The 13570-nt window shown below is 46.6% G+C and overlaps 1 protein-coding gene across 2 annotated transcripts in view; it reads left to right on the top strand.

Moving 5' to 3' along the window:
* Positions 1–269: 269 nt before the first annotated feature.
* LOC144781633 (uncharacterized) overlaps positions 270–13570 on the top strand; it is a 46664-nt gene continuing 33363 nt past the window's right edge. The window contains exon 1 of one of the 2 annotated variants that reach the window (XM_078660588.1): positions 270–376. In XM_078660588.1, coding sequence (XP_078516714.1) covers positions 359–376 — 18 coding nt within the window. In that variant the 5' untranslated portion in view covers positions 270–358. Of the gene's footprint in view, positions 377–10281; positions 11351–13570 lie in introns of those variants that run through there. The other variant, XM_078660587.1, reaches the window with a different exon arrangement.

The raw sequence follows: 13570 nt of genomic DNA on the forward strand, positions 1-13570 counted from the left end.
GATTCCTGATTTTTTTCCAAAAACTCACTCTGAATTATTTTTTTCACAAGATCTTCCTTTACCCTGTCTCTGTCCTTCTTCTCCTGAAGAACAGATGTTTCACACTTTCGATGTTAAACGTGCATTGACTGGGTATGTTGACAGATCTGCAGCATTTCGGACTTCTGATGGTCTCTTTATGACTTTTAGTCTTGCAGGACACTAGAAGTCAGCATCTACGGTGACTTTCAGTCGTTGGATTAAGGACACCATCTCCTGGACACACCAGGCTCTGATTTGCCTTGTCCTTCTAATATCCAGGCGAGATCTACTACAGCAGTTTCAACTTCATGGGCTGTTTTTGGAGAAGATTCCTTGGATGAGATCTGTCTGGCAGGTACTTGAGGAAAAGAAAACACTTTTGTTAGACATTATCATTTAAATTGTGCTCAATCCAATCGTTCGAAGTTTGGGAGTGGTGTCTTACAAGCCTTTGCGGATTCTGCTCCTGTTTGACTGTTTCATTTGTTTTGGAAATGACATTAAAATCCCTTGGGGGCGCATCATATCCTTTATATCCCTTGTTGTACTTTATTTCATGTGTTAGCATTTGCAAAGGCCTTCATATTCCTTGGGTGTATGCTTGGGTATTCCTCATTAGTAATGACTGGGTCGAGGATGAGCAACGTAGAGGTAATGCTTTGATTACTTACCCGTTATCCTCATTGTCCTACTCGTACTAGACACAGTCATACTTACCACCCTTGGTATTTCAGGAAGTGCTATGCCAAGGCTAGGTATTTATAGCCCTTAGCTGGAGGTGGGTGGGGTCAGAAAGTGTTTTCTGTATTGTTTCCTGTCTCTGATTGGATATTACTCATTAGAAATTACTGGGTCTAGGATGAGTAGGGCTAAGTAACAGCGGAGGCTCCTCCACTAAGGTGGAGGAGCGTCGCCCTACTGCTTTTCAGCAGTGCAAAAAAGGAAAAATAAAATTATAATAATACAATGTTATTATCATTTTTTATTTCCTTTCTGAAGCCAGTTTAGGGGCCGGCTTGGCTGTTACAGCCAGCAGGGGGAAGAGTGGTTGGTGCACTTAAGTGCGCATGACGGTTTGGCTCACTTAGCATGTTCTCCACCTGCCTGTATTGCACAGCCTGGGTGGAGGACAAGCACAGGCTCCCCAGGGGCGGCTCTAGGCTCCTGGTGGCCCTGGGCAGGGAGCGTAGGCAGGGGGCCCCCGGAAGAGGGGGTCTGGGCAGGGCCCCGGAAGAGGGAGGGGGGGTCAGGGTCATGGCGGGTGTTTGGAAGTGGAACAGAGCCAGAGGCCGCCAAATCCCTGCCAGGGGCCGTCAGCAAATTTGTATCCATCCTCAGGGGATTATTATATTAAGGTTATATATTGGCGTGGTGGCCCTGTGCAGGTGCACAGCTTGCACATGCCTAAGGCCGCCCCTGGGCTCCCACTCCCTGTCTGAGCATCAAACCAGACTGCTCAGACCAATCATGATGCTGTTGTCATGCTGGTGACAGCAGCGTTGTGATTTTTTTAACTTTAAAAAAAATATATTTTTATATAGCACGACCTCGACCCGAAGATATCAGGTATCAGAGCCCTTTACATGAGCACCTATTTTGTTACAGATGGACACATTCATTTTTGTTAGGCGCGGGGAGATTAAGTGATTTGCCCAGAATCACAGGATGTTGAGTGTCCCTGACGAGACTTGAACCCAGTTCCCCAGGTTCGATGTCGCCAATCTAGCCGTAAGGCTACAGCCTTAGGGAAGATTGTGTGCTTCCTGCTTCTGAGGGGAGAGACGGTGGCCATGCAGAGGTGAGTGTTTTTTTCCACGCCCCGGCACCCTCGTTCCGTACCAGCCGCCACTGAGTAAGAGTAATGAGGATTACCAGTAAGCAATCAAGTACAGGTGGTGTATTGTCAGTGACATACACTAGAACATGGTTAGGGAAAAATTAGACAAAAAATAAAGAAAACAATTCTGGATTGGTAATGGTGATTTATTACCAAACACTGCGTGATTGTCAATAACAATACATAAATTTTATAATTAGCAAGCCCCGAAGGGGGAAGGGAAACAAGGGGAAGGGGAAAGAGTGCTCAAAGGAGTGATGAGAACATAGAAAGTTAGCACAGTATAAAAAGGTAACCAAAGTATTGCAAGTTTAGTGACAGTGTAAAGATAATTATAATGCAAAAGCCAAATTATCAGGCCAAAATCACAACATTGTCAATAGATCACATTCAACAGGCACATCTGATTACTAGATTGATCGGGGGTGTGCCGGAGTATCAACAAAGAAAAGTCGACGTTTCGACCCCTAACAGCAGGCTGATTAAAGTCCTTTCACGGGGTCTTCATCAGGACGTCACACACGGAGGGGGAGGGGGGCAAGTCTGTGAGAGAAAATATTTTTACTTTAGTACATGGTAAGGACGACAATTCATCCTATTATCTATACCAAGGAGTGAATTAAAAGCTAAAATAAAATTAAATTAAATTACCATGGGGTACGGCCAAGAAGAGGCTCTATACATGGAAGGGACGCCACGCTAGGAAGTCGTGGTCTATCGCTTGTGGTGGAAGCCTCCACTAAAGAGGAGACAAGTAATCAGTTAAATCTGCATTTTGGAAAAGTCAACCGGCTATTCTAGCAAATTAATATTTAAGGGTACTGGGACCCTCTGATGGAAGATAAGGCATCAACCCGAGGGATGACCGAGCCTTATTACCAAAAAGTCCCACTCAAGGATTAGTCACAATAAATATAGAGTTATACCTCTACGTTCTGAAAAAAGGATCCGCCAAAGATCAACGAATATGGCACACTGAGGAAGAGATGGCTGCTTGGGTCACCCTTAGTGAGCTGAAAAGAGTAAATTAAATACTTAATTTACCGGACAAGCGAATCTTATACCTTAAGAGTTTCCTGCAGGTGGCAAATACTCACAGAAAAGTGTTAGCGGACAACGCCGTCTATGTAGATTATTCAACCAAACTCCGTCACGTCAGTGGCGCGGAGTGGGGGATTTGAAGAGATCTGGCTCGAAAGCGGGATAGAGCTTCCAGCGTTCGTGTGTCCTTAGGACCGACAGTAGATAAATCAGTGGGCTTTTAGTCACCTTCAGTCAGCTGAAAAAAGTAAAGTGAATATTCAATTTACCGGACAAGCGAATCTTATACCATAAGAATTTCCTGCAGGTGGCAATTACTCACAGAAAAATGTTGGCGGGCAACGCCGTCTATGTAGATTGTTCAACCAGACTCCGTCACGTCAATGGCGCGGAGCGGGGGATTCGAAGAAATCTGACTCAAAACTCTATGTGGAAACAGACCACTTGCAAACAACGTTGTTCAGGAAGCCAACCGAGCGTAACTCATTATTACAATATCAGAGTCATCACCCAAGGGGCCTCAAGGATAATCTCCCGGTCGGGCAATTCTTCCGAATCAGGAGGAATTGCTCCACAAGAGCTGATTATTTCAAAGAGTCCGAGGTCTTGAGCGAACGCCTCATATCACGGGGGTACCCGACTAGGATGGTAAAAAGAGCCAGAAAACGGGCGTGGTATAATCCCCGAGATCTCCTACTTCATCCAGAAAACTCACCACGTGCCTCAACTGACCGTGTCATTTGTGTTACGACTTTTTCCACGCGCAGCAATGACATAAAGAAGATTATTAACCAAAACTGGCCTTTGGTTGCTGATGTCATTAACCAAACAGAACTGCCTCTCCACTCCTTTAAGAGAGCCAAAAACATAAGGGACATGGTGGTCCACTCGTATCTGGAACCAGTGAGCCAACCAACTTTAACATCACTTTGGAACTTGCCCCCTGTAATTGGCCATTACAGATGTGGCACGTGTACTGCGTGTGACACGACAATTCAGACCAAAACATTTGCCCACGAGGGACGAACATTTAATCTTAAACACTACACCAACTGTAATTCTACTGGAGTCATTTACATCATTCGGTGCCCATGTAGCCAATTATACGTAGGTCAAACGCAACAAAAAATCAAGTCTAGGATCTCTTCCCACTGCAGTAGGTTAAGATGCAAAGTGGCAGGTGCACCCCTAGTAGACCATTGGCTGACAGCGGGACACTTGGTCACAGACTTACGATGGTTTGTTATTGAAAAGGTCACCCTTGGGAGAAGAGGAGGCAACCTCTTAACAATACTGAACACACGTGAGTCCAAATGGATGTCACTTTTGGACTCCATTAAACATGGGTTGAATGAACAGGACAGCAGTTTAGCACAACTGGCAGCACTGGGTTAAAACTGTGTACTGCCTATACCACTAAATGTTCCCCATTGATCCATCATACCCGTTGACACTCGCAGTTTAGAGAAGTGCATGCACATGAGGCGCTGATGATCGAATGTCTTTTCAGCACATTTCTGGGATCACGTTTTTATAAATTACAGTCCTTTGATATTTGGCTAACTGGTTTACATCCTCCTGTGTGAGAGATGCACCTGTTTTTCAAAGATTTGTTGCATTCAATTTCTCCACCTGCTTGAATACAATTGTGTTATTTTACAAGGTCCACACACTCGTTCTATGACTATTTACTCGATCTCAAGTCTAGCTAATTGGTTTACATCCTCCTGTGTGAGAGATGCACCATTCACCGTGTGTTTTATAATCTGCATTTCAAAACTCCTTTTTTGCAAACAACATTTTTTCACTTAATTTTTTCACTTGGTCTGCATACTCGAGTTTAGCAAATTGGTTTACATCCTCCTGCGTGAGAGATGCACCATTGACTGTGTGTTTCCAAATCTGTTTTAAATTCTGTTGCATTATGAATTTTTGCAATTTAATTTTGAACATTGGGTTTATATACTCGCCCCATGCCGGCCCTTACATCGCACCCAGATGCCCATTCCGCCTTTCGGGAGTAACTCTTCCTTTTCCTTGAATCAATATACAAGTTGGCTCCTCCCACAAACTCCGCATTGCAGTTTCTGCGGAGTTCACGGCAAGACCGCTGCAGACGGCCCTGCGTTCCTTTTCTGTGAGTAATTCTCAGACAGTGTGGGCTTTAAAAGTAGGGTTTAGGTCCCCAGGAAACCCTCTGATTTATCCACTGTAGGCCTCAAGGACACACGAGCGCTGGAAGCTCTATCCCGCTTTTGAGTCAGATTTCTTCGAATCCCCCGCTCCGCGCCATTGACGTGACGGAGTCTGGTTGAACAATCTACATAGACGGCGTTGCCCGCCAACATTTTTCTGTGAGTAATTGCCACCTGCAGGAAATTCTTATGGTATAAGATTCGCTTGTCCGGTAAATTGAATATTCAATTTACTTTTTTCAGCTGACTAAAGGTGACTAAAAGCCCACTGATTTATCTACTGTCGGTCCTAAGGACACACGAACGCTGGAAGCTCTATCCCGCTTTCGAGCCAGATCTCTTCAAATCCCCCACTCCGCGCCAATGACGTGACGGAGTTTGGTTGAATAATCTACATAGACGGCGTTGTCCGCTAACACTTTTCTGTGAGTATTTGCCACCTGCAGGAAACTCTTAAGGTATAAGATTCGCTTGTCCGGTAAATTAAGTATTTAATTTACTCTTTTCAGCTCACTAAGGGTGACCCAAGCAGCCATCTCTTCCTCAGTGTGCCATATTCGTTGATCTTTGGCGGATCCTTTTTTCAGAACGTAGAGGTACAACTCTATATTTATTGTGACTAATCCTTGAGTGGGACTTTTTGGTAATAAGGCTCGGTCATCCCTCGGGTTGATGCCTTATCTTCCATCAGAGGGTCCCAGTACCCTTAAATATTAATTTGCTAGAATAGCCGGTTGACTTTTCCAAAATGCAGATTTAACTGATTACTTGTCTCCTCTTTAGTGGAGGCTTCCACCACAAGCGATAGACCACGACTTCCTAGCGTGGCGTCCCTTCCATGTATAGAGCCTCTTCTTGGCCGTACCCCATGGTAATTTAATTTAATTTTATTTTAGCTTTTAATTCACTCCTTGGTATAGATAATAGGATGAATTGTCGTCCTTACCATGTACTAAAGTCAAAATATTTTCTCTCACAGACTTGCCCCCCTCCCCCTCCGTGTGTGACGTCCTGATGAAGACCCCGTGAAAGGACTTTAATCAGCCTGCTGTTAGGGGTCGAAACGTTGACTTTTCTTTGTTGATACTCCGGCACCCCCCCGATCAATCTAGTAATCAGATGTGCCTGTTGAATGTGATCTATTGACAATGTTGTGATTTTGGCCTGATAATATGGCTTTTGCATTATAATTATCTTTACACTGTCACTAAACTTGCAATACTTTGGTTACCTTTTTATACTGTGCTAACTTTCTATGTTCTCATCACTCCTTTGAGCACTCTTTCCCCTTCCCCTTGTTTCCCTTCCCCCTTCGGGGCTTGCTAATTATAAAATGTATGTATTGTTATTGACAATCACGCAGTGTTTGGTAATAAATCACCATTACCAATCCAGAATTGTTTTCTTAATTTTTTGTCTAATTTTTCCCTAACCATGTTCTAGTGTATGTTACTGACAATACACCACCCTTACGGGGACCCTTCTACATATGTACCACATAGCGCCCAGGTCCCCGTGACTATATGGGTTTAACCCCCCCTTTTTGTAACACAGTAAGCAATCAAGGCCAAAATGTGGGCTAGGGCAAAGTCAGCACACACCAGAAATATTCAACTGTTGCCTGAGGAACGTGTCCTGCTTATCTGAGCCTGTGTCAGAGGACGTCCCGGAACTTTTCTTAAAATTACTTCAGCTTAGGACACAGTGTATACACACTGATACTTTCAGCATGTTCTGGCCTTTTTTTTTTTTTAAAGGTAGAAGCACTTCGCTTGCTGGGACGTCCAGTGATGCTTTTTGCCATTGACAGGGTGATCAGATAGCTCCATGTCAAAGAACACCATGTTTGCATTCCTGGATATTCTTTTACATGTCAGTGTATTCTGGGAGTTGTAGTCTGGGTTAATTTTAACTGGACCAACACAGCTGATAACAATAATATGTAAGGCAAAATCCAGCAATGGAAAAGTGGTGCGTGTCACACTAGCATTATACCACCTGGTCACCGTAACCATAAAGCATAAGGTAACTAGATTTAAAAGCATGCACATGCTGTTGATTTAAATTCTAGGACTGCCAAGAGGTGTCACATATGATATAGATCCAATTAGCAGCTGCGTGAGAAGGCAGTGCAGGGGTCGGGGCGGGATATAATGCCCATATGTCAAGCATGATGGACAGAATGTGGATCAATGTCACACATTCACCCCAGTCCAAAGATCTGGGCCCAAATCCATCGTTTTTCCACTCCACACCACCCTGGGTTAGACAATGGCGATATGCAAATCAGCGCTGACCCTGTGCCCCATGGGAACAGTCCAGTCCGAACTACAAAAGCCATGTCCTTCCCAGAACGGAAACAAGCATCCGAGGACCGGCCCGGTTTCGAGGTAACACCTCTCATCAGCCCGGCTAGCTTGCTTCCAGTGGTGTGGAGTGCCTGGGACTCACGTCTGAGCATCCCCAGTACACTTAGAGCGGTTACTGCAAAAACAACAATGATGGACAGAATGTGGATCAATGTCACACATTCACCCCAGTCCAAAGATCTGGGCCCAAATCCATCGTTTTTCCACTCCACACCACCCTGGGTTAGACAATGGCGATATGCATATCGCCGGGCTGATGAGAGGTGTTACCTCGAAACCGGGCCGGTCCTCGGATGCTTGTTTCCGTTCTGGGAAGGACATGGCTTTTGTAGTTCGGACTGGACTGTTCCCATGGGGCAACAGGGTCAGCGCTGATTTGCATATCGCCATTGTCTAACCCAGTGTGGTGTGGAGTGGAAAAACAATGGATTTGGGCCCAGATCTTTTGACTGGGGTGAATGTGTGAAATTGATCCACATTCTGTCCTTCATTGTTGTGTTTGCAGTTACCGCTCTAAGTGTACTGGGGATGCTCAGACGTGAGTCCCAGACACTCCACACCACTGGAATCAAGCTAGCCGGGCTGATGAGAGGTGTTACCTCGAAACCGGGCCGGTCCTCGGATGCTTGTTTCCGTTCTGGGAAGGACATGGCTTTTGTAGTTCGGACTGGACTGCTCCCATGGGGCAACAGGGTCAGCGCTGATTTGCATATCGCCATTGTCTAACCCAGGGTGGAGTGGAGTGGAAAAACGATGGATTTGGGCCCAGATCTTTTGACTGGGGTGAATGTGTGACATTGATCCACATTCTGTCCATCATTGTTGTGTTTGCAGTTACCGCTCTAAGGTTTACCGGATGGCTGTAATTTACCGAGTAGTCAATGTTATAGTCTTTATTTGCGGAAGGTACTGAAGCGCTTTTACTTGAGCGCCAGTTACGTTACACAAGGACACATTCATTTTTGGAGGACCAGGGAGATTAATCGATTGGCCCAGAATCACAGGATGTTGAGACGACGCCGGGGCTCGAACATGGTTCCCCAGCTCCGATGGCGGCAGCTCTGGTCGTTAAGCCACATCCTTCCCAATTAGGGTCTTGGGCTTAAATTTTATACCCAAATGCATTCTGGTACCTGAAGTTTGACTTTAGGCGAATGCAGTTCGATTAATAGGTCACCACTTTAGAAGAAAATTCTGGGGAGGACCATTGACCCCTTGGCATCATGCAGTCTTCACGAACTGCGGGGCACAGATGTTACATTCCCAGTTGGAAAGCTGAACGGGAGTCGGAGATCTGGGGCTGATGTGCCTGTTGCAGTGGCTGGTGCTAACCACCTGCTCTGTACATGTATGATCCGCAGTTAGGATGCTCGGGCGGATAGCGCAATTACTGCGGAGTTCGTCTTCAGGAATTCATCTGCTTGCGTTGGGTCGGTGAAAATCCCAAAGTCTCTGTAAGTGAAGGTGCAGCTCCCAGCCCAGCGCGACCCCCTCCCCTGCTTGTCTCAGAGGTGGACGGGGTTACACTACGGCTGCCCCCCCCCCCCGGGGCTTCCATATTGGCACAGCAGGGTGGACATGAGGTGGGCTGTTTTTCCATTCAGCGCTCCTGCATCCCGATGGGTGATGATGGCTCGCCTTTGTAATTGATGCTCTGCAGTGAGTAATGATGCACTCATTGGAAGGGTGATCTCGGGCGCAGAGAGGGGTAAATTGAAGGGGACAGGTGACGGGGGAGGGGGCAGAAGAGTGATCGGTGGAGGCATCATGCATGGGGAGGGGGCGGTAAAGGCCGACAGTGATGGCCTCGGGGTCTGGGAATCTGATATGGAGGGGGTGGGCCCAGGTAACGAAAGCTTGGAGGGGCTTCGGGCCAGGTAATGACATCTCCTTGTGAGGTGGGGGAGGGGGTAAATGATAGACAGGCTTGTGTTGTAGGAGGGGTTAAAGGTCACGGGCCCTGTGATTCCTCGTAGGGGGGTTCTTTCTCTTGACTGCACATCGACAGAGGGGTTAGGAGGAAGGGGGCACGGAGATAATCCCGTGCACCTCCGAGGGATAAGTGTGTGGGTGAGGGGTGATGCGAGCTGGAAGGAGTCTTAGTGTTTTTTTAGGGGTGGGGGGCGATCTCAGACGTGGTCGATCACTCTGGCAGGTCGGATATCTTATCCTACTGCTGGATTGCATACTGACGCCAACATTTTTCTAGGTTGACTGAGTAATAAGCAGTGTCTCTTTTACTCTTCCCAAGGCACACGTATCTTCCCCCATCAATCAATCAATGTGACAGTCAGTCACTGGATTCAACAATGTGGCTCCCTCCAGCCCGCAATCCCATGACAACTCGCTATATTTGGCATGACAAATCAGACGAGCAGGCACGTTGAAAGCGCAATACGCAAAATACCACATTATATTTACTTATTGCAAATGTATATACCGTGAACACGGCCGCAAGGTATTGGAGTGCTTTACAAGAGCAACAGTTACTTTATACACGTACGTATTCATTTTTGGTAGGCGCGAGGAGATGAAGTAATTTGCCCAGAATCACAGGATGCTGAGCCGACGCCGAGACTCGAACCTGGTTCCCCAGCCGCAAAATCGGCAGCGCTCTTATTAAAATGGTTGCACCTTTCCATTCCAGTTTGTTTTACAGACTTATTTGTCGCCCCCTGCCCCCACTGTCATCTTCCCCCACAAGAAAGTTTGAAAAACTTTGGGCCTTTTGTCCTTCACACTGACCAATCAGAGGCGGGCAGGTCTTCCCGCACCACGTGACCCTCCCCTCCGCAGCCACCCTCCCCCGTGTAATGCCAGCTGCTGCTGCTGCAACAGGAGGAGGGAGTCTGAGGAGAGAGAGCAGTGGAGGAAGAAAGAGCAACAGAGAACCAGGAACCGAAACGTACTCAGGACTGGGAGAGAGGCGGAGGGGAGAGAAGGGGCTCAGGGGACACAACCAGGAGAGACAGAGAGACTGTAGTCAGAGCAAGGGGAGGAAGAGAGAAACGCAACCGGACCAAGTGACAGTGAAGCCAGAACCAAGAACGAACCAGCCAGATTGTATAAACAAGAGACGGGGCATGTGCAGTAAACATAAGTGAGTGCAGCTAGAGAAGAGAAAGAAACATGGGACCCCAAGTGTGAGATAAAGAAGAAAGAACTAGAAAAGTAAGAGTTGAGATACGGGGCAGAGCTGGGGGGTTGAAAATAGAAGGGACCAGGGACAGCAGCAGAGGCGGAAACGTGACCGAAACCGAGACAGGATTGTCACCCGGAGGCGAGACCTGGATTAGATCCCGTATGAGCGTCAACAATCGACCCGGAAACCTCGAGGTTACCGGGCAGGAGATGGGCTCAAGAGCACGGGACTGGGGACAGAACCGGGGATAGAGTAGAAATCAGAGTCAAGCAAGAGCTGGACGAGAACCGTGCCCCGAGGCAGAACTGGAGAACCAGAGAGTGTCGCACCGGATCCAGTCTCGGGGACAGAGGCAGACCGGGGCAGATAGGGACGGGCCTGGGGGCAGCTGGGGGTGCCAAAGGTTCCAGGTCCCAGTCATCGGACAGCCCCAATGCCCCGTCGAGCTACACCCCCTTCTCTCTGGACCGGCACTGACCGGATCCGGGTCGGGCAGCGGCTGCGGGCCAGCTTAGCCGGACTTCTGGAGCTAGAGGTGCTTAGAGAGAAGCACGCCGAGGGTGTACGTGGGGCCCTTGCGGGGCTCCAGGAAGGGGCCCCTGAAGATGACAGGTGGGGGGTCGTGAAGGAGGTGTCCGAGGGATCTACCGACCAAGAGGACGACCAGCAGAAGGAACCCGCTAGCCATGAATGGAAGCCCAGGAGCCAGAAACCACCAGAACCGGGAGGAGGACAGCTGGAGCAGGTATATATGAAATATTGCACAATATTATACGTGGATATTAATGCAACCCTAAATCAACACACCAGCAAACTCATTCAACACTGAAAAAAACTTTCTTATGGTTATGACATGTACTTACCCCCTCCTTCTGTTCCCCCGAGTCACTTCCATCTTATCTACTAACCTGTTGCCATGTACAACATCTCTAAGGCAAGCGCAGATCTACCATCCCATCATTATTCACGGATTCTACTCATCCAACACTGAACTCCCATCCCACCATCACCCAGGGCAATCCACAGCCAACATCCATTCACCAACACATTGTAATATACAGAATTTACATACACAGTCAGGTCAACCAATCCATTTTAGTCTACTCTAGAGCATCTTCACACCAAACACAATCCACTAGTCCATAATATATATCCTCATTAAACTCAGGAACCTGCACATCTTTAATTCAGACCGTCGCCACATCGATCTACCAGGCAGTCATCGTCCACAATGTCAGCACACCTAACACTGTCCTACCAGTAGCTCTTGTGGCTAGTCACCTGAAACTGATCTATTGACTTATCGTCATCCACTGAATCTTCACGTGAAACGCGATCTACCAACAGTCGCCCATAGCATCTACACAGAACGATCACCCAACCCGTGTCCTTCCAAAGTGTCTCAACCCCCAACACTGATTTACCAACCAATCCTCGTCCACTGCATGAATATACCAAATCGTGAACTACAAAACTTATTGGCATTTAATGCATCTACTCATCCAACACTGATCTATTGACTCATCATCATTGTCCACAGTATCTACACACCAAGCACGACCAACCAACCCATTTTCCTCCAGGCATCTCCACAGCCAACAGTGTTTTACTGACCTTTCGTCCTCCTCTATACCACCTCCTCAATCATTGATATACAACTAACGATCATCCATGGAACCTACACACCCAACTCTGTACCAAACTGTTGTCATCCAGGGCACCTCCGTGTCCATCACCGATCTACCAACCATCTTCATGTAGGCCACCTCCACTTCAAACACTGAGCTACATGTCCATCGCCTTCCCCCAAGTATGGCCTCCAAGAGCAATTGACTCGTATTGTATGTGCTCATTGCCTTTCTGAGGATGAGGTTACCAATGGTATACAGAGCTACTGTTGTTCACCAGTATACTAAGGGACGGTTATGGTACACTGTAACCTACAGGTGGCAAGTGAAACTTGCTGAAAGGCTCCCATGGCAACGATTCCTGATGGCCAATTAAAAATGATGTTTCTCACTGAATCCATGAAACACACAAAAGGTGATGGGAGGAATACTTGCAATTTGTCTAACCACTGGCAATTACTTGGGGTAGCATTCCAACCCATCGTTCTCTTGCTCACCATGCCACCTCAGTTTGGACCCAACCAAATGCTCTTAGCACAAATTCATATCTGTATTTTGAAAACGCATATAAAACGCGCTCAGTGTCCTAAGTGGAAAAAAAACACCCAACACGTTTTAAGTGACAAAAATATAACATACACCTTGGTTTCTCAATACAAGAAGACAAACATTATGTAATTCAAAACGAACCATTTCCAGTCTTTGAAAATTACAACAAAGCTGTTAAATCATCATTGTTTAATTTATAATGGTCGTCTCCTTGTATTGAGAAACCAAGGTGTAGCTTATATTTTTGTCACTCAGTGTGTTGGTTCTATTTTTCACTTGGGACACCAGGCATTTTTTAAATGCGTTTTCAAAATACAGATATGAATTTGTGCTAACAGCATTTGGTTTCCTGATTGTATTTTGTGTGCGTCTCCCGTTCAAAATCCTTCTCTAGCTTTATTAGTGATAGTGCATAATTATCAAGTGTTTTTGTATGTTTACAAGAACCATTGTTTTCTCTTGTACATGTCATATGCCCTGGTTCCGTGTGAGTAGGGATGCCTTTGTTTCCTCAATACAATCTTTTTAACTAGCGGCACTTTGCATGCTAGGAGTTTTATTTGTATACTTATAAGTGGCTAAATAAAAGCTATGCTTAATTGGATGTGAATGCAGTTGAATTGCCCAGTGTGGTTACTAGTCAAGGCCACTGGGTCTACAGAGGGCAAGTGGAACCACCTGGGAGTAAGAAGGGCTGGGCAGCAGAGTCATAATATTGTGGCCTACTGTTGATGCCTTCTAGGATAAACCTGGGCACAGTGTGCTGTCCAAAGGATGATTCATAGTTT

The sequence above is a fragment of the Lissotriton helveticus genome, chromosome 9 (assembly GCF_964261635.1).
Source record: "Lissotriton helveticus chromosome 9, aLisHel1.1, whole genome shotgun sequence".
NCBI classification, from domain to species: Eukaryota; Metazoa; Chordata; class Amphibia; order Caudata; family Salamandridae; genus Lissotriton; species Lissotriton helveticus.